Source organism: Canis lupus, chromosome 10 (genome assembly GCF_048164855.1).
Source record: "Canis lupus baileyi chromosome 10, mCanLup2.hap1, whole genome shotgun sequence".
NCBI classification, from domain to species: Eukaryota; Metazoa; Chordata; class Mammalia; order Carnivora; family Canidae; genus Canis; species Canis lupus.
The window spans coordinates 57,334,285-57,355,293 of NC_132847.1; the positions used below are offsets into that span (position 1 = coordinate 57,334,285).

Consider the following 21,009-nt stretch of genomic DNA (forward strand, 5'->3'; position numbering starts at 1 on the left):
CCTGCACCCTGTCCCTGCAAACACCATGTCCTGGCCTTAATGAGCCTTTGCTCATTAAGGATTTTAAATTTATTTATTCATGATAGAGAGAGAGAGAGAGAGAGAGAGAGGGAGAGGGAGAGAGGCAGAGACACAGGCAGAGGGAGAAGCAGGCTCCATGCAAGGAGCCCAATGCGGGACTTGATCCCAGGACCCTAGGATCACACCCTGGGCCAAAGGCAGGTGTTGAACCACTGAGCCACCGAGGGATCCCCACCAGCTCTGTTTAAACATCCATCCCCTCCCCAGGCCTCTACGCGTGCAGTTCCCTATACAGGCCTCTGCCTAGCTAACCCCCACTCACCCTCGGGTCTCAGCATCAGTGTCACTTCCTACACGAAGCCTTCCCTGAGTGCTTGTACCCCTGTTGCCCCATATGTTACCAGCCAGCCCTTCTCCCCATCTGTCTTTAATGCTTTTTTAGCTGTTTGATTTCCCTAGGAGGCTGAAGGTGTCAGGGATGGGCAGGCATTGTGTTTAGCTTGAATTCCCAGCAGATAGGCCTGTGCTAAGCACACTGTAGGTATCTAATAATATTTGCTAAATAAATGGTAAGTGAACATCGCAAACATCCTGAAGCAGGAGTGATTACCTTCTTCTTCATTTTCACATTTTTGAAGATGGCGTGGACCCTCCATGTCTTTGCAAACATTGCCCCAAAGGCGGTTGTGTAGCCGACGGTGAGAATCCAGGTCCTGACCTAGAGGCCATGAGAAAACAGAGACATTAACATCTCCTAGGTGGACCGACCTCACCATCTATGAGCGCATCCCAACAGGGGGATTCTAGGTGATGGGGGCAGATGCTCTATTTTATATCCCATAGAGTTTTACTCTCATCAAAAGTCCTTCAATCGTATCTCAATCTGATAGACATTTACTTCTATCGGCCACTCACCAGACCCAGGGCCCTGGGCATAGGGGCCTGTGAGGTTCAAACTCTGCCTGCCATGGGCTCACAGCCTAGAGGAAGCCAGTCATCGGCAGAGGCACAGAGGCTTGCAAGACCACCGAGGGATCACTAAGGGGCAACAGATCAGCCTTCTGGTCTTCCCTCCCTCCCTCCCTCTCTTCCTTAAAACCTTTTAGGTGAGGAGACAGACCTGTAGAAGGGAACATAATCGCTGGGACTTCCTGTCTCCTCACCTGAGTCTGTAGGAGACAAGATGGCCCCGGGAACCTTTCCTATGGGACTCCCAGCTCCCAGATTGTGGGCATGGGGGAGGGGTGGGCACTGAGCCATGGGGGCGGAGACTGGGCAGGAGAACCAGCCTGTCGTGGCCCTTCTCCAGTGCTCAGCAAACCCACCACTCTGGTGGGGCTGGCCAGGACCCAGCCAGAGCAGGCCCTGGGGACACCTAGCTGGCAGCTGCAGCCAGGCCAGCTCCAGGCCATGGCAGGGGCCGTTCAGCTAGGGAGGAAGGCCAGAGGAGAAAGGCCATGACCTTCCTGCTCCCACTAGGGACTTGTCTCCTTGGGCCTTGGGAGAAGAGAGGAGAGAGTGCTGCCAGGGTCCTCTCACCCGGCCCCCTCCTCCATGGCGAGGCCATGCTGTTCCAACTGCTCTGTGTGACCCCAGAGTCTGGATAGCACCAGGCCAGCCTGGCCTCTGAGCCTACACTCAGACCTTGGGTTCCTGCTCAAGATGAAGGCCCTATCTGGCTGTCACCTGTTCCCCCAGGATTAAGTATCTCCTGACCCCCAGCCCTGGGCTGGTGACTGACAGGCTGGCTCCTGCAGGCTGGGATGGCTGGCCACCATCTGTTGGGTGGTGGGGGCCTCCTGGGTGTCTATTCCCTTCCCACACTCTCATCACGGCCAGACCCCAGTCTCTCCAGATTCCACCCTCACCGGCTGGTCTGGACGCCCTCCCAAACAAGAGACTCGCCTAGCTCGCCTAGCTCAGTGTGTCACTGAGTCCTGGGGCCTCCCGCTCACTGGGGTGAGAAAGCTGTGTGCTTTGTGAGTGTCTGGTTCTGGCTTTGGTCTGTCCTCTCCTCTCCCTCAGCTCTGTTATGCTAAGTTCCCCCTAAAAGAAGATCCCCACCTGCCTCAGTTGAACACAGCAGGAAGGTAAATGCAGTAGGAGAAAGAAGGGAGACAGCCAGGCTTGTGCAGACAGCTTAGAGTCTCCATGTCCAGAGAAATCGGACACATCAGGTTTGCCCCGCCACAGCACGCCCTTCCAGCCCAGGGGTGCCATCAGCAGGTGCAGGAAGTTCCCAGAAACGCTCCCAGCCGAGTTCCTGCACAGAGTACCTTCACTCTGCCCTTCTAGCAACTTGGCTCTCCAGCCTCTAGTTATACCGAGACAATATTTCCCCTTTCTATTTTATTTGTGAGAGCAGGACCTGGCTGAGAAGACGGCAAGGCCGGCCCCCCAAGGAAAGACAACAGCATCACAGCGATTGTTCAGAAACATGGACGTGCCAGGTGTGAATGCTGGCAATGGGACAGGTAGAGACTTCATCCTTTTTTTTTAATTTCAAAAGCAAGGATAAATCAGACAGGCAAGAATGCATCACAGTACTTTAGAGAAGGCACAGGAGGGCCACATTATTACCCATATTATAATCCAACAATGCAAGAAAAGTGAACAGAACAGGTGTGGGAGGAATAATCATGCCCAGTTATTGGGAATTTAGACCTGAGCTTAATCAATGACCAGATCACAAATCTCTAGTCTGTCAGAGTTGCATAGGACCTTAAAGACCACTTCTTCCTTCCTTCCTTTCCTTCCTTTCCTTCCTTTCCTTCCTTTCCTTCCTTCCTTCCTTCCTTCCTTCCTTCCTTCCTTCCTTCCTTCCTTCCTTCCTTCCTTCCTTCCTTCCTTTCCTTCCTCCCTTCCTCCCTTCCTTTCCTTCCTTCCTTTCCTTCCTTTCCTTCCTCCCTTCCTCCCTTCCTTCCTTCCTTCCTTCCTTCCTTCCTTCCTTCCTTCCTTCCTTGATCTGTTCACTCAGTAAGTAGTATTAGGCCAGAGGCTAAGTGTATAACGACAAAAACAACAAATAAAACAATTTTTTTTTTGAACCACCAGTTGAGTGAGAAATCACTTTGCAGATGAAGAAACTCAGAGATTCGGGGCATTTAAGACATTTTTCTGAACCATGCACACGGTCGCAGAGCTGGGCCTGGAACCCAATGCTTTGCAACCCCTGCAACTGGCCCCCATCTAGCCCTCTCTCCCTCGCATCCCATTAACTCCTCCTCAGATAGAGATTCCTACCCAGAAGCTGAAGCTGGTTCATCCATACCCAGGAGTCAGCTGTCAAAGGTACAGGACACACCCGGGGGTAGCTGACCGCCCGAGAACACATTCCTGGGCCACCTCTACACACTTTTAGTGCTAACAGGTTGGTAGAATGGCCTCCAAGTGTTTTGACCATGTTCTTCTATCAGAAAAACAATCAATTTGAAACAGGAACATAAAGGCAACGTGGACATTAAAAAAAAAAAAAAAGGATGGCAGGGGATGAAGTTGTCTCATTTGATTTTTATGCGGCTGGCAAAGATCTCTTATTTTGGGGAGAAAGGTTGCTCCGGGGCTCGTAGCTTTCTTACAGTTGCTTTGACTTACATTTTTTTAAAGTAACCATTTTTGGGCCACTTGCCTGTTTCGTGAGGCTAAGTTCATTAAGACGCAAGAATATAAATTAGCTAAGTTAGTTAAACCCTGACAACACAAATCTAGCCTGGCATCTGGAAACGGCGACATGCTGCCATAAGGGGAATCGAAGAGTGGCTGAGGAGGCCTGGGCAGGAAAGGGTCCACACCATCCTTAGAAAGGCCTCTGGCCAGGCTGGCCCTTGGCTGGCATCTGGGAACCTGCATTTGGGGACAGTTCTCACCACTCCCTCAGTGATAAGAGTGACTCTTTGCCTGAGCTGTTTGTGCCAGCACTGTGGTTTACATTGCACACCTGATCTTCAGGGACCCTGGAATTCGGGCATGTGCTAAGCGGAGGGTGCCCAGGTGACCTGCCTTCAACAAAAATCCTGGGCACATAGTCTCTAGGGAGCCCCCCCCCCCCCCCCCCCGGCAGATGGCATTTCACACGTGTTGTCACCATTCACTCGCTGGGGGATTCGGTGTCCTAATCAGGGAAGCTCACGCCCGCCTCCCTGGGACGTTGCCCCGGGTGCCTTTACCCTTTGTTGATCTGCCTCTATATTTTTTCTCTGTCATAAATCACTGCTGTGAGTACAAACATATGCTGAGTCGTCCTAGTGGATCACTGAGCCGGGGGTTGTCTTGGGGACCCTTGGCACAACACCCCACTGCCATCTGGCATAACGGACTGATGAACCTCGCGGTTCTTTGGAGCGTTCCTGCACCGGAGTCCTGGACACACCGCTGCGCCAGGGCTCCAGGGCCAGTCCCAGTATTAAACCTTAGTAAAGCTTAACTTCTTTTGTATTCTTCTACATTAAAAAACAAAACAAAACAAAACAAAAAAAACCCAGAAGCGGTATTCCTCTGCAAGACAGTCCCTGGGTCACCTTGCACACTGTGGTGTTCACGTGCCATTTAGAGACAACCCCTCAGACCATGATGAAGCAACACTGGAGGAAAGACTCCGAGAGCTGGACAATGGGATCCCCACTGGCAGAGCTGCCCACCGCGGGCTGGCCCGGCCCAGGGTCGTTGCTGGGCCAGGCGTCTGCCATAGGGAGGTTATTTCTCTTCCCACCTCTCTATTGACTCTTTTCTTTCTTTCTCTTTTTTTATTTTTTTGGTAAATAACCAATTTATTCAATGATAGAGGTATGGGTAAAGTAAACCAATACATATTACGTTGCTATCAAAGTTACATTCCGAATACTATATAGCAAGAATGACAATTATATGTGAATTAAATGCTATGAAAATTGAAATATAGCTACTATTAAGATTTTTTTATCGCTAGTGTATTTTATGTATGTATGTATGTATGTATGCATGTATATATGTTTTACATTTATTTTTATTCACTGGCTCTTTAAGATGGAAATGGACCCTCGAGTTCAGACCTGGACCCTCTTTCCCTCTAAGGGCTTTCCCTGGATTTTTAGCCCCACTTTCAGCTTCAACCACTTTCTCTGAGCTGACAAGTCCCTTGTATCTTTCACAGCTTCTGTCTCTTTCCTGAGCTCCAGACCTGCATGAGCCACTGTCACCACAGACCTAGGTGACACCTGGCTGTGCCATAAAACTTCATGCTTCACAGCCAAAGCTGAGCCCATTGGCTCTTCCTCTGAGCAGCTCCATTTCCTCCCACCCCAGGGAAGTGCCACTATCCACACCATCGATTGTCACCCCCGTTAGGGACCTGGAAGTCCCCCTGGGGAGTCCTCCCCATCACTCTCTATTCAACCCCTAAGCCCTGCTTCTGCCTCACTTTCCGCCCAGACCATGCTTTGCCCCGCCTTGTGTCTGAGACGTGAGGCTCCATGCTTGCACCTCCCGGGCTCCCTCGCCCCCTGGCTTCTGGCTGGACTTGGAAGGTTCCATCAGGAGCTTGGAGGGTGCCAGGAGAGAGTGTTTGCTCCCTGCTGCCACTGCTTCTGAGCTGTATCTCTGGCCAAAGCTGGGTCTGTTCACATGGCTCAGGCCCTCTCTGGGTTCCAGAAAACACTCATCTCTCTAACCCTTCTGGCCTAGGAGTGAAAGCGCTTTCTGTGGTTGCTAGTCCTCTTGTGCTCTGACCCCTGTGTTTGCTTCCCTAACCCTCCTGCACCCTGGGAGCTAGTCTCTCCACTAGAGCCACTGGTGCACCCCCTCCTCTGCGTGCTCAAGCTGCCATCCTGGCAGTCATGATGAGCAAGGGCTCTGGGCTCAGACTAACAGGGGCTCAAATCCTATCTTGGTCACTTTCTATTTCTGTGAAACTGGGCAGGGCGTGTAATGTTGTTGAGACTTATTTCCTCATCTGTGAAATGGGAACAGTAATGCCTCTTTCTTCAGAGAATGGTTGCAAGGATTAGATGAAAGGTGTGTGAGGTGCTGAGGTTCTCAATCAATGTCTGATCCGTGTTCATGTGTTCCTTACCACCCCTCACTGGTCCACCAGGGAGACACTGCTGCTCTTCCCACCCCTCCCCTCCCCTCCTGCTCATCCATCCAACCCTGTCCCCCTGCCCCTTGGCAAATCTAAGCAAGTCTCCTGGGTTTAAGTCCTTCGCTGCCTTACTGAAACATCAGGTTAGATACCGGATTCTTAGCAGGGTGTAGCCCCTACCGCCCCCTACTTTTCCTGCCACCCCGCCATGGGGCACTTCACATCCAAGCCATCCCATGCTGTTTGAATGTTCCCAACCCCAACTGCTCTGGCTCATGCTGTTGGGCCTGGCACCAGCTATTCCCTCTACTCAGAATACTATTCCTCTCTCTGATCTCCTTCACAAGTTCTTATTCTTATTTGTCCTCTGAAATCCAATTTCATGAGCCACCTCCTCTGAGAAGCTCTCCCAGACCTTGCAGGGAGATCATGGCTGCCTCCTCCTTCAGACTTGTGGCCTCTTGCACGTTTCTGCTATGCTGGTCACATTGAGACCATATCTATCTGCTTATCTGTCTCCCTCTCCCATGAGATGGTGCTGGGGGAGGGAGGGCCTCCAATGCTCCATCTCTGGGACCAGCACTGGTGGGAAGGGAGTAATCGGGCTGGATGAGCCAACTTAGGAGGTAATGAGTGCTTTGTCACCAGAAATGTGCCTGAGTCAAGCACATGGAAGGAAGACCATAGAGGGGTATTTGATGGCAAAAAAGACTGAGTTCATGGCATCAGTGGTCCCTTCTACCCAAATAAAGTCTGCTGTAAGGTGGTGAGATCCCGATCACTTGACATATTCAAGCAGAGCTTGGAGGGCCCCCTGTAGGAATGCTGTAGGAGTATCTCCTGCACTTACTTGATGATGACCTAGGTATCTCCCTTCTGTGTGTCCCTATGATGCCAAATACACCAGAAGGTTCTGAGGGGCTCTACGGTTCTGTTTCCAATATGTCACCTTTAATACAAGTCTCTACTGATTCATCAACACAAGACAAATAGCTACTTTTTCTCCCAAAGTCTTAAACATATTTACTCTTCTGACGGTAAGGTCTTTCTTTTCTCCCTCAGCCGCAAAGTGGCCGCCCGCCTCTGCACACTGCCTTGAACACATACATCCCCGAGGCAGGGAGACCTTGAGGCAGGTGATGTCCGCATCAGTCTTAACCATGAAAAGGAAAAAACAATTCGACACATCTCCAAATGGAAAGAAAAACCTATGCCCAGAACAATTCGGCTCAGCTGCTTGCTCAATTGATTTTGGGAAGGCCTGCCTGGCAGAGGGAAGGGCTTTCATTGCTCTTTGGGGGACCAGTGGGCAAATGGACACACGGCCTCTCTCGCAGGTTCTGACAGATGACCGGGGCTGCCACGCTCTGGGCCTCCTGTCACTGCAGAGGCATATGAGCCCCAAGCCGGGAAGTCAGATGGCACGGGAAGCTCTGGTGGCTGGTTGGATGCTGGGGGTCAAGATGCTTTCCCATTGTCCAGAAAGGTTCTTTTTAGAAACTTTGGTTTCTTTTTTTCTCTTCTTTCTTCTTCTTCTTCTTCTTCTTTTTTTTTTTTTAGAACCTTTGGTTTCATTCTGACCATTCACCCCAGGCAATCAATGGCGAGAAGGCAGGAAAAGAAGACCCAGACTGTCCAAAAGCAAGACCCAAGCCTCTGCTATGTACATCTTCCTGGGGCAGGGGGTGAGATTTGGTGTGCGTCCTGAGGTTCTAAGCCTCTGGGGAGGCTATACACTGCTCCAGAAGACCCTGTCTTGCCCAGGTTCCTTTAAGCAAGATCTGAACAGAAAATACCCTCAAGGGTTTGGAGTACAGCAAAACCTTTCTAGGGGAGGGTAGGTACAATTCAGAGGGCCACGGGAGAGGCTGGACACAGGGCCACTCTGGGACCCACGGGGATGTCTTAGCAGCCTTGGGGCAAACCACTTAAAGCCTTTCCTTTTGGGAGAAGGAATTTTTTTCTTTTTCCTTTTTTTTTTTTTTTTTGTCAATTTTAAATACAGTTTTATTTAAGACATTGCATTTTCCACTTAACAATACAGTGCTTATAAAGTGCAATGTTTATTTCCTTTCCTTGTGCACATATTCCATATTCAAGTATCAACAATGCCCAGTATATTTACTATAGCAGCTTGACTTTAAAACTGCCATGGAATTTACTACAAATTTGGGCCCTTCAAATGTGTGGAACAATGCTAGACCTGTCATCAGGTTGGCTTAATCAACCTCTTCAATGGTAGGCCCAAAGGAGGCACCACCAGAGGGAGGAGCTCCACCACCAGGAAAGCCTCCAGGCATTCCTCCTGGCTTGCTGGGAGGAGGAATTTCTGAGAAGCATCCCCTCAGGGGACTTTTTTGAACCCCCTCCTGAAAGCCCTCCCAGCTGAAGAACTGAGCACTTCACAGGATGAAATCCAGCCCCCACTGACCCTGATATCAATACCCTTGTAGAGTGCACAAAATGTACACTTGGTGGCCCTTGCTCAGGTGACAGGATGCAGAGTGAGGGGAGAGGTCTTTCTTCCCCTTCTCTCCATGACCCGAGCAGGTGCCTTGGCCATGAGAGGCCAGCGAATATTCTGGATGCATGATGTTTTCGAGATGGGTGGTGACAGCATGGGGGGGGGGGTGCGTGGGCTGAGTGGGGCGCCTCCCCGTGGCTCTGGGGACCAAGGATGCAGATGAGCGGGTGCTGGGCCAAGAGAAGGGCAGAGTGGATGCGCTACAGTGTCTGCAGCTGCTATGAAACTTGCAGGCAAGTAAAAGGCATCTTCTAGGACTTCCAGAAATTACTGTTGCTCATTTCAAGGGGTCCCCTACATAAAGTCTTCCCTGATCAGTCTCCTCACTTTTGGCCCTCCCTCCCTCCCCCAGGCCTGTCTCCCTTGAGACATACAGCATCCTGAATGGTAGTTATTCTTTTTTTTTTTTTTTTTAAGATTTTATTTATGTATTCATGAAAGGCACACAGAGGCAGAAGCATAGGCAGAGGGAGAAGCAGGCTCCCTGGAGGAAGCCTGATGAGGGACTTGATCCTAGGACCGCCGGATCATGACCTGAGCCAAAGGCAGATGCTCAATTACTGAGCCCCATGAATGGTAGTTATTCTTTACCTACATCTTCCCGTCTACAGTGCCAGCTCCCTGAGGGCAGCGATCTATGCAGTCCTTACTGTGCTCAGAGTAAGTACCTGGGAAATGTTATCACGTGAATGAGTGACTTCTAGGACCAGAGCTAGGGCCTGGAGAGGCCCACAGGAGAGTGTGAGGGATGAGAGCACATCATCTGCTGGAGATCTGGGGAGCCTCTGGTGCCCTTCTTAGCCTCCTCCTGGAAGCCAGAGGCAACCCTTCACAACTGAAGGATCCGGCTCAGGATGGAGATGGGGTGGGGAGGCCACCGTTGTAAGAGGGGAGCTGCAGCCTTTCCAAGACTCCGGTTGGCTCCAACAGACCTTGTCAGCTCAGTTCTAGTCCCCACGGCTGCCTCCTTCTGCTGGTCTGCACCTGCCAGGCAAGGCCACCATTAGACACCCTGGGCATCCCCTGGCCCAGCCTTCCAGCCACCTTCGGAAATCACAAAGCGCGCTATGGCCAGCCACAAAACACAGGATTGCATGCTGAGGCAACCCCCTCCCCACATTATTGTATCAGGTTATCTTTCAACTGCCTCAAAAAGAAATCCCCAAGCAAACAATAAATATCACAGACATGTATGGCCTTTTGAATCAAAACATCACTAATTCTTCCTAGACTTGAGTTTACTGGGAGGCCAGGTGGGTGTTCCCAGATAGCCTTTGCCTTTTGAGTCAGAGTCAGAAAATCCTAGCATCCCAGAAGGGCTAGAAGAGCACATCCTGCCCCTCAATCCAGTGCCTGCGCCCCCACCACCCCACCCTTCCCAGCCACTGCCCATCCTGAGATCATCCATACACCTCTTATGAGCAGCGTGGATGGCTGAGAGCATGCTCCAGGACCCAGAATCCAACCTTGCCTCCTATGATGAGGCTGCTCTGCTTCCAGAGATTCCATGGGGAGGGTGTGTGTGTGTGTGTGTGTGTGTGTGTGTGTGTGAGAACAGAAGCCCCCTTATGCCCCTAGCTGATCCTCAAGAGCCAAGATTTATTTTTATTTTTATTTTTATTTTTTTAAGATCCAAGATTTCTGATGCTTACATTTCTCTTCCATGACCAGTCTCCAAGAGACAAACACAAAAATAAAGCAGAGTTCTAACCTTGACCTTTGTACTACTCTAGGTGTGGTCTGGGAGCTTGTTAGAGATGAGGCCTCTCAGGTGCACCCCAGAGCTCCTGAGTCAGAATCTGCATTCACAAGATCCTTAGCTGATTTAAATGCTCATGGCACTATGGATGCAGGCAGAAGACAGGCTGGTGGTTACCCCCAAGGGAGTGAGGGGCATAGATCGCCACAGGAAGGGAAGGACTTTCAGGATGCTAGCGGTGAGCTGTTTCTTGATCGAGATCATGGATTCACAGCTGAGTTTGGTCTGTGAAAATTCACTGAGCTATATACACTTATGTGTGTGGGAGTGTGTGCATACTTTAATAAAAAGTTTTTTTTTTTTTTTTTTTTTTAAAGAGAAGGAATCAGGATTGTCAGCAAGTAGAGGCAGCAGGAGATCTACAGCTAAGCCATGATCCTCTGAGCTGCCTTGAGAGTGGCCCCAGGCTGAACCGGCTTCTCCTAGCTCTCCCATCACATGCCTATGCCTGGGGACTCTCATCTGCTTCTTTCTTACCTTGCCTGGCCGCCCGAGGCCCCTTTTGGCTCTGAACGCAGCAGAGGTACAGCAGCTTGGCTTTGACTTAGACAGGGCCTGAGTCTGTGCCCGCCCCAGTTCTAGCAGAGCAAGGCCATGTGAGGCCAGAAGTCTCCATGGACGGATCTCCGTTCAATCAACCAGCACCAACACCACTTTTGCAGGCTCCTCTTTATCCTAAATCTGCTGTGCTTTATCAGTGTCTCTCTCAGCAGTATTCTCAGGGAACACCACGATCCAGACACAATCCCATCATTCATAAAGATAATGGCTAACATTTATTGAACCCTAGTGTGAGGCAGGCACTAAATGCTCTGCATACACTATGCCGTTGAATCCTTATGATCCTATTTTTAGGCCCATTTTACAGAGAAGTAAACTAAAGTTCAGAGGCATTAAGTAAACTAAAGTCACACAGCTGGGAAATAGCGTAGTTGGGATTTGAACATAAGCAGTGTTCAAACTGTAATTCTCTTATATGCTGGGTATCTGAAATGTTTGGGGACAAGCATTGGGGACGTATCAAATCTGAGTGAATAAATACCACCGAATTATACACCTTAGAAGGGTGAACTTTCTGGTACGTAAATAATATCCCAAGTTTAAAAAATCCAAATGGACAAATTTTAGAGGTTGAGATAAATGTTGACCACATTTCCCTACAAATTTGGTGGATCTGTTTCTCTGGTATGAACTAGTTAACAACAAATATATATATTTGTCTAAGAATGCAGTATCTTAGGCACTTCCGTAGTCCAATGGATCTAAGTTCCAAACTTCAGCCCTGCCACCCAGCCATGGGCAACAGAGTTTTGGTTTTCTCTTGTGTCACAAGGGACAGAGAACCTTGCCTTGTCAGGGGGGTGTGGGGATCTGAAGGGACGTCTGCACCGGCCAGCAAGTGGATAGTACTGAGTTTTGGGAGGGCACAGGCCTGGGGAGTGAACATGGTGCTGCTGACCACCTCCACCCTTAGGGATGCTCTGAGAGCCCTCGAAGCTCCTGAGAACTTGGTTGGGATCTGAGGCCCATCTGGGTCTCGCCTTCACTGCAGAGCCCCTTCTCATGCTCCATGCTCCACGCTCATGCGGGGGGTTCTGCTTAAGATTCCACAAGGAAGACAAGCACCTTTCCTCTTCCTCACCCATCTTGCTCCCACTCTGGCTGGGATTCCTGAGCCAGGTCAGCGAGTAAGTTTTGAGCCGGCCCTCCCACACCCCCTGGCATGGGGGTTCTGGCCCAGCCCAGCACTGTCCTCATAGGCAGCTCCCTGCCCATAGGGGCCATGTTGCTATGGTGATTCCACTACCCACACAGTGTCCAGGGAGATAGCAGAGTGTAGCTGGAGCTGTTTGCAAGACTTGCTGAAACCAGGCAGGGAAGATTCCTGAAAGGGTCAGAGGGAGCGTGTGTGTGTGGGGGCAGGGATGGGAACTAAGTATAACTGCTTCCCTCGCAGTTGCTCTGTGTGTGTGTGTGTGTGTGTGTGCACTCATGCGTGGAAGTGCATGCTCACACATGCAACCCCCTCACCCCCGTCCAAGTTATAATGGCCCTCATGAGCCGAGGCACAGCCCCTAGAGAGGCATAATCTCATGATTGTCATTGGTTTCTTCCTGAGGTAGTGTTCACGGTTTATCACTGTGTTTAGTTTCCATATTGAAAATGAAAAGAAAAAAGATTGAGCATTCACCTAGCAGCAGGAAGGACTGAACAATGACTTCCATATGCCTTGTCCTTTGTCCTATGAAAATTTCCTCTAGAACACAGAGCAGGACACCAGGACTGTAACTGTGACAGGGAGAGAGGGGCCCACCTGCTGTCCCTGGTGCTCCAGGCACCTCATTGCAATCATCTCATTCAGCCCACACCACCATTGTGCACGGGGATTTGTTAAGCTCATTTTGCAGATGGTGAAACTAAGGCCAAGAGAGGCTAAGTCACCGGCCACGGTCAGGGGCCAGTTCATGCAGGCGGTGGGAGTCACACCCAGGGGGCTTAAGATCTGTGTTTACTGAACTACCTGGCCCTGCTTCTACTTCCTTCTCCCAGTTCAGGGGGTGTTTACCGGTGAGCAGCCTCTTTGGCCCAGAGTAAACAGAATCCGAGGTACCAGGTAAAATAAAGGAGTCAACCCCTCTGGAATAGCAGGTGGAGCACAACTCATATTGCACTCACTGGGGACTGGTATTTAGGCTCTCAATTCAAGAGCTTTCAATCCCCCTTCCTGAGCGGTATCGGGAATTATTAAATAGGTGACCCCAGGCCTCACCCATGTGCACATTTGTGCTGACCCAATTCAGTCCAGAGTAGTTAATCTATGCCTCTTCCCCACAGTCATGAATGTGGGTTCCCCTTTACAGAGCCTCTGAAACAGCCCTGACTGCAAATAAATGAATCCTCAGGGATGGTGAGAACTGGGGCCTAACATCTTCCGAGCCCTCATGTTCGGAGCTAATGCTGATTTGTAAAGCGCTTTATGATTTATTCATACCGCCGTGCCAGGCTTCCCAGGACAACCTTCCCCTCACACAAATGAGTGCGACTCCCAGAACAGAATGTCAGGCTTCATTAAAAGAAAAAAACCCGGATGTGGGGGATGTCCCTTTTTCTTTGCTCCCTAGCTTGCGTCACGCTGTTTGCAGGATTCAGGTCAAAGTCAAGAAAGCACCTATGCAGTAACAGCCTTTGGATCCTGGGCAGGGTAAGATGTCAGGAGCTTCTTTCTGGGAGGAAGAGACTCTCTCTGCACCAAAGACTCAAACTTGGGCCAGGGGATGCAGTCTCAGGTGGCAGGCAGCAGGTGACCGAGCCAGGCAGAGGGGCCCTGGGAGTGGCCAGGGTGGAACTCCACTCCCTGGTTCTTGGCTGGGAGACCAAGGTGGGCCCCTCAGCTCTCTGGGCTTCCACTGAGATATCGAAGCTATATAAAAATGCAAGTCACCAGACTAGCTCCTGATACAGTTTTCGTTATTGCTGTAATCACCGTCTCTTCAAACATGGGGGGGGAGTGTCCTCAGGTGCAGAGGGGAGAAGGAAATCCCCACTCTCCTCACTTAGTTTCTTCTGAGTATTCAGAAGCAGCCCCTTACTGTGGCCTCACCTCTGCCCAGGAAAGCTGACCTTGGACACACTTGGCACCCATGAAAGTGCAAGGGCACAAAAGTCAAAAGACCTGCTGAGCACAAATGGAGGGTAATTAAATGTGGGGGACCTAAAGGTCTTCACAGCATCCCTCAGAGGAGCAAGACTCCCACAAGCCATGGTCATCATCCTTGTGCCAAAGGGTCATACTCCTGAGGTGACAAACAGCTAAACCATACCCACAGGGACATTTGAGCAGCTCATGGTGCTTCTCTGAAAGTTCCCTGTCCTCCAGGGTATCAGGGACTTGACCACACACTTCTCACATGGAACCCTTTGGACAAAGTAAGTGTTCTGTAGGCATCTCACTCGCTAGGCAATTCACATCCAATTACTGGTAATATTAACAATTTCTTGATGCCAGGTAAGAGTCAGTCCAATCTAATCAACTGCAGGACTCAGGGGGCTTCCCCTCTTTCCATGCTGTCTCAGAGCATGGGGATCGGATGCAGTCTTGACAGTCCAAGGTGTGGGTGCTGACCTGCAGCACCTGGAAGAGGTCCTCCGCTCTGTTTACCCCTCCCTGCCAGTTTGCAATCCATAAATGTCCAGTAGTGGGCGACACTGAGACTTCAGAGCAGCAAGTATAATCCAAAAGGGACTGCTGTGCAAAAAAGGGTCTACATTGCTCTTAATACCTTATAAGAAAACAGTAACAACAAAAGAGTCGCTTTTTATCAATCTAGCCGACATGGATCCTTTGGCCATCCCTTCTAGCTTTGGTCCTCCAGGCCAGGAATTGGATGAGTTACTGCGTTTGGGACAATACAGAGACCCAAATGGCTAACCCAGTTTTGAGAGATCAGAGTAGTCAAAGTCCAGAAATAAATCCCAACTGCTCATTCTCATTTTAAATAGTGAGCCGATGATACTGTCAACTGAGAGTTAGTTCTACACCACTGTTAATTGCTAATGCATTTTTTTCTCTTGTAGAAAAAAACCGCCACCAACACCACCAAAGAGGCAACAAATATTTAAAACATGGTCATTAATTTTCAAAATAGGATTTCTAAGATATACTAAATAAATTACACTGTCTTGGGTTTCCTTAAGCACATGCATTCTCAATGGGGGTGATCTAGTTCCCAAGGGGCAAATTTGGTTTGTATTTTTATTTTTATTTCATTTTTTAAAGATTATTTATTTATTTATTTATTTATTTATTTATTTATTTATTCATGAGAAACAGAGAGAGATGCAGAGACATAGGCAGAGGGAGAAGCAGGCTCCCCACAGGGATCCCGATGTGGCACTTGATCCTAGGACCCCGGGATCATGCCCTAAGCCAAAGGCAGACACTCCACAACTGAGCCACCCATGCGTTCTGCAAACATTGCTTTTTAAATGTGAAAATACTACTCTTTCATGTATAAACTATAGATATACATATAGTATATAAACAAACATATAGTATATCTTTGGTATTAAATTTTTATGAGGGGATAATTATAAACAAGTCTAAAAAGGCTTCTTAGAAGAGCAATAAGGAAAAAAATGGGTTGAGAAACACTGCTTAAATAGAAAATAGTGGCTCTGATTTTTTCTACATGACTCAAAGTCATACGCACAGACACCTCTCATTATATTCTGTTAACAGTTCTTGAGATACATGGGCAGACTTCTTCCTTCTTACATGGCCCTGACCCTGACGCCAGGTGTAGATCCTTTTCTGGGTGGTGGTTTTCCTCCCTCCCTTTTATAGACTATCTGGTCATCTCTTCGGGGGCTTTTTTCTAGCGGTGGCTTGATAAATCCTTGATCTTAATTCTGTAGGCAACACTGAAGTCCATTCTGGTCTGAAAGCAACAACATACTGCCCGGTTGAAACTGCACCAACAGCTGAATGAGTTGTCTTTTGCCTGTTCACGTATTTTTGTTTTTGGGTTTGTATCTGTGTTTTGGAGGATGGAAAACCAAGAAAACCTGATATCCCATCCCCCTGGAACATGCAGAATGACTTACAGTGCAAAGTGTTTCGAAGGTCTTTTCAGACACAAAGGATCCATCAAGGCCAAAGAGAAATATCGATGCATAGGAGAGCATCCCTCCAAGGATAATGAGGTTGTTCATATAGGGACTGGACATCTTTATCAGCCTGCCAAGAGAAAGACTCCAGTCAACAGAACTGTGCAGGTCCTTATTCCTCCAGCAAACATTTCCTGAATGCCTACTAGGTGTTGAGTGTTGCCACGGTTAGAGGAGTGAGAAATGCAAACCTGGTTTCCTCCACTTCCCACCCCTGCCGCCACCCCAGGCTGTGCACCTGCTGTGGGGCCGCTTCCCTCTCACTGAAGGACCCCGGATGCTGTCTAATTCTACTGGTGGATTTTTCCTCCGTCAAGTTTGCCTGTAACTTCTCTAGGGGCAGCTTGTAACACCAAGCTTCTTCAACCATTCATTTTCAGTTTGCACAGAAACATTAAGTCAACAGGTTTTGTTTTGTTTTGTTTTCCCCTCTGGGGCTGGGAAGATATATGCTAAGTCTAGAGAATTCTACATTTTAATTCAGCAGCCTTCCGGGAAGAAGGAGATGAGGGGAAGAAGGCCATACCACCCTCTACCTTGTCGCGGGGGCCAGGCCTAGGAGGTCTAGAGGTGAGCATTCAGGGCTGCTCAGGAAGTATGGTTGCCAGGTGGTACGTGAGCATTCACTTTGGTCATCTGAAGCTCACCCAGTCTTATGCACAAAGGGGTCACACATGTGGATAAGAATGCTTCACCTAGGCATTAGGTGATAAAATGGACAATGGAGTCTCTATCCTCACCCCTGCCCCTATCTTTACTAGGCTACTGTTGGGGACATTCTTTATACTCCCAGACTTGGAAGTATGCTTGTCTCTCACCTCCTACAGGAATTCTGCTTTGGCTCCCAGCTGCCTAGCAAGCCAGGCCTGGGTCAGACCAACAGCCAGCTGGAACTCCCCCTCAGAAGTGCCTGGCTACCCCAGCACCATCCACTCAGTCTGTCTTGGGTTTTCAGGTGCCCTCTGGTCCAGGTGCTCTTTTGCAGGTTGTAATTAGGTCAGTTGTTGCCCATTTTTTTTTTTTTTTTTTTTTTTTTTTTGCACTCTGCCATTCTCTGAATCCTTTCACATTTAAGAAAAAATGCAATGGTCCAATTGGGAGAGAGACAAGAAGCCTGATGCAAATTATGGATCACATGAGGCTTCAGAGTTGGGACATTGGGTGGGGCCACTGTACAGAGGTGCCCCCTTGGCAGGGCCACTCAGCCTGGCTGAGTCTCCTCATAAGTAAAGCGGGAGCACAGATCACACTGCCCAGGGTGTGTGTGAAGTTGATGTGACACTGGATTCCTAGGGGTCCTTTTGCAAACCATGGACTAGAAAGGCCCCTTCATCCTTATTACCACAGGAAGCCGGGGCAGGGAGAGGCCAGAAGTAGGGCTGATTACCTGGAGTAAAAGGACCTTAACAGATAGGTACCATGCAGGGACATAAAAGTGAGGGGAACTTGGAACTCCTGTGACATTTATTCTTATGTCTTTCAGATTTTTAGTTATTTATTTATTTAAAGATTTTATTTATTCATGAGAGATACAGAGAGAGAGGCAGAGACACAGGCAGAGGGAGAAGCAGGCTCCCTATGGAGACCCCAATGTGGGACTTGATCCCAGGACCCTAGGATCACACCCTGAGCCCAAGGCAGACCCTTCACCACTGAGCCACCCAGGCATCTCTCTTTCAGATTTTTTAATGTGCAAGGCCAGTAAAAAATTCAGAGATGCCAGCCTACTGGAGAGAGTAACTGTCATTTTCCACAGGAGGCCAAAACGGGGCAGTGAAAGAATTAAAGGAGTTTAGTGTTATGATAGGGACAGCTTGTTGTTAAGGTAGGTATTTTGGAAGCTTGTAGAAAGGGAGTCTGATTATTAATTGAGAGCTGATTATGTGCCCAGGCCTTGTGCCAAATACTAATGGGTATGGTCATCGGTTAAAGTTTGTACAGAGTAGACAAAGTTATCTTCTTTTTCTTTCTTCTTCTTCTTCTTCTTCTTCTTCTTCTTCTTCTTCTTCTTCTTCTTCTCCTTCTTCTTCTTCTTCTCTTCTTCTTCTTCTTCTTCTTCTTCTTCTTCTTCTTCTTCTTCTTCTTCTTCTTCGGTGGCATATGTGTTATTGATGTACAGAAAATAAAATAACAGTGAACACAAGTCTTTTTGGTCTTCAGGAAATAGGTTTGACTTAATAAAAACCAAAAACAATAACAACAAAATATAGAGCCTTGAAATTCTTCCTTTGGATGCAAGGAGATAGAAAACAACAGCAACAAACCCGGTTCTCTGTGGAATCAGGCTTGCTCCTGGCAGCCGGGAAGGTCACACAGCCTGGGGCTTCTGGGCTCCATGTCACTGAGGCTGTGCCCCTGGTGGCCCCCACTCTGAGCCCCTGCTCAGCGGCTCCCCAACAACACAGGGAGCTGGGATCAGGGATTTGCTATGGAAACCACAGAAGCTGGCCATGCTTGGTGAACACCACCACTTGGGTGGTGGCCTGTTCTACCCACGGCCGACCAGAATAACTCAGTGAGTGAGCTGCTCTCTTCCAAAGAGTGAAGAACATGTGTGGCAGAGAAGAAACCAAAGCCAGAAACGCAGGGGACAGGTGTGGCTGACAGTGGCCCTCCCTCTGTCACTGGGCTTCTGGATTCTCGTCTGTGATCTGGGGACTTATCTGAGGGGCTAGTGAGAGTGACATGAGGGAGAAGCTTCTCAGATGGTAAAGTACTGTACGGAGGGGGAGCGCCCCTTAGTAAACTCAGTGATTGCCTCGGGCAATGCTTCCCCAAGATGCTGGGGGCGGGGTAATGGGGGGTTTGGGCAAATTCTCCCTTCTGTATTTTTCCTCCTGGACTGGTTCAAAGTGCAGGAGCATAGCCAAAGCTCCGAGGAGGCCTATGGACTCAGAGTTGATTTAACCCAGCCCTCCTGTGCAACCAGCATGGTGTGTGTGTGTGTGTGTGTGTGTGTGTGTGTGTGTATCAGTGTGCACACATGCACATGGAACAACTAATAACATCCTAGTGACTGAACAAACACTTTAGAAAGCCACCCTGAGAACTTCTTCTGTGCCCTGGTATATCTGTCATGTGACGCCCCTACACTTTATCCATGAGGTTTGTCAATCCAGAAAGCATCAGTCCAAGAGGAGGGAGTGAACGGCTTACTTCTGATTCCGATTCTTGATGTTGAAGAAGAGGAAAGCGCTGGCCATGATCATCCCCAGGATGGTGAGGGCAGAGAGGATGCTGTAGAGGGGTAGGGAGATCTTTCGGAGCTGCTCCAGGATGATGGTCTTGTCTTTTGGTGGTTCGGATCCTAAAAGGCCAAGGAACAGACATGAGCCAAGCCCAGGGCACAGTCAGCCCTTGAGAACATCTTTGCCTGAGTGTCTTGCCATCTGGCACCTGTGCATAACCTCTGTGCAGGACACATCTACTGGGCGAGAGGGCTCCAGTGGTTGGCCAGTCTACTGGCAGGGAGCCCTAGCTAGGACTTATTTCTTTCTCTAAATAGAATCAATAAGGAATTTGTGATGCATTTAATAGCCATTAAAAGACTAGAATTTGATTTGGTCTAATTACCCTGTTGAAAAACCATCCCCATTTGTCCCTAAAGGTAATGGCAGCTCGGAAGGCACAGGGCTGGATGCTGTGAGTGGGTACGACTGGGTGCCACCGGGGGTGAGGAACCTGGCTTGGGCTCTCTGCTCTGAGACATGATAATGATCACCCTCAACAGGGCAGACAGCTCGCCTGTCAGTCCCATGGAGACATGTATGTCTCTGGGCATGGGTTTCCTGCCTCAAGGTCATTATGTTGTAAAAGCTTTTCCTGGTTTTCCATTTTCATAAGTCTCACTCACTGTGGGAGGCAGAAGCTACTGGCATGCTTTGCCCTCCCTGCTGTGCCAGGACTGGACCAGACCTGTGGGATTCCATTCCTCTGTGTGACTGCAGAGCTGTCCCTGCTCATTCTCCAAGGGCACCAGGAACCTAGAGGAGCCCTGAGGCCAAAGATGAGAAGACTCATCTTTGTGGTCACTGGCAAAACCGACTGGATACAGGCTGGCTTGGGAGGAGCGGTGCAGGGACCCGTCCGACTCCGCCCCACTTCTTACAAATCCCTTTTTTCTTAGCTGCTATTTCAAGTCAGGCCTCTGCTGCAGAACTGTGAAACACTGGGACTTTTCCCTCTGGTGGGGAAAGCAGGGAGCCCAGGGAGCCCCACCAGGGGTCATGATGGTCCCACCATGGCCATGCCATGGGTACCAGCCATGGTTACCCTGCTGTTCCCAGGAGATGAGCAGAGGATGGGCAGGTGTGGCAGCAGGGATTGAGATCTCCCCTGAACATCTGTGTTTAAAAAACTCTGTTAGCAGGTTCAAATATGTTTGGAAACATTCAGTGGATAAAAAGAGTTAGAACCATCTAAGTAGTCTAGGGAAGTTGCCAGGTTCGAAAACAGCTAGGAACCTGCTGGCATGGTTAATGTAAAGCTTTAAGCAATTCCATGTAAAGGAACATTTTTAAGGAGTGGCTTCCAAAAGTCAGGGCAAAAGCAGACACAAGATGGATGAAGTAACATCACTTCTTGCTTCCAGAAGTGAAAGCTCTACATCTGAATACTTCTTGGCCCATTCTTCTGTTTCCCTCCTGCTACTCCCAAGTGAGCCTCTGGCTGCATTAGGCTGGCTCAGGCAGCTTCTTGTTCCCAAACCTTGGAGCCATCCTGGGGGTGCCCTTGGTTCTTGGCTGGGAACAAGTCCCTCTCTGGGCATTGAGAAAAGGGCTGAGGTTTGGACCAGTTACATGATGATTATGACCACTAGTCCTTCATGTAGAAGCAACATCAGGAAACTGACAACATCTCTTCTTCCTTACTCTACCTTTCCTCCCTGCAAAATGACACCTTGACTGAGATATTATGGAAGCTACTTGGTAATGACTTGTCAGGAATGTCAGTAGCAGCAGCCCTGAGTTTTCTTTCTTGCTC

The 21,009-nt window shown here is 49.2% G+C and overlaps 1 protein-coding gene across 1 annotated transcript in view; it reads right to left on the bottom strand.

Moving 5' to 3' along the window:
• GABBR2 (gamma-aminobutyric acid type B receptor subunit 2) overlaps positions 1-21,009 on the bottom strand; it is a 370,018-nt gene that overhangs the window by 63,697 nt on the left and 285,312 nt on the right. Inside the window, exons 10-12 of the mRNA XM_072842074.1 lie at positions 19,183-19,333; positions 15,964-16,096; positions 632-739 (exon numbers count right to left, since the gene is read on the bottom strand). Of these exons, the coding sequence (XP_072698175.1) occupies positions 632-739; positions 15,964-16,096; positions 19,183-19,333 (392 nt within the window). The remainder of the gene's footprint in view (positions 1-631; positions 740-15,963; positions 16,097-19,182; positions 19,334-21,009) is intronic.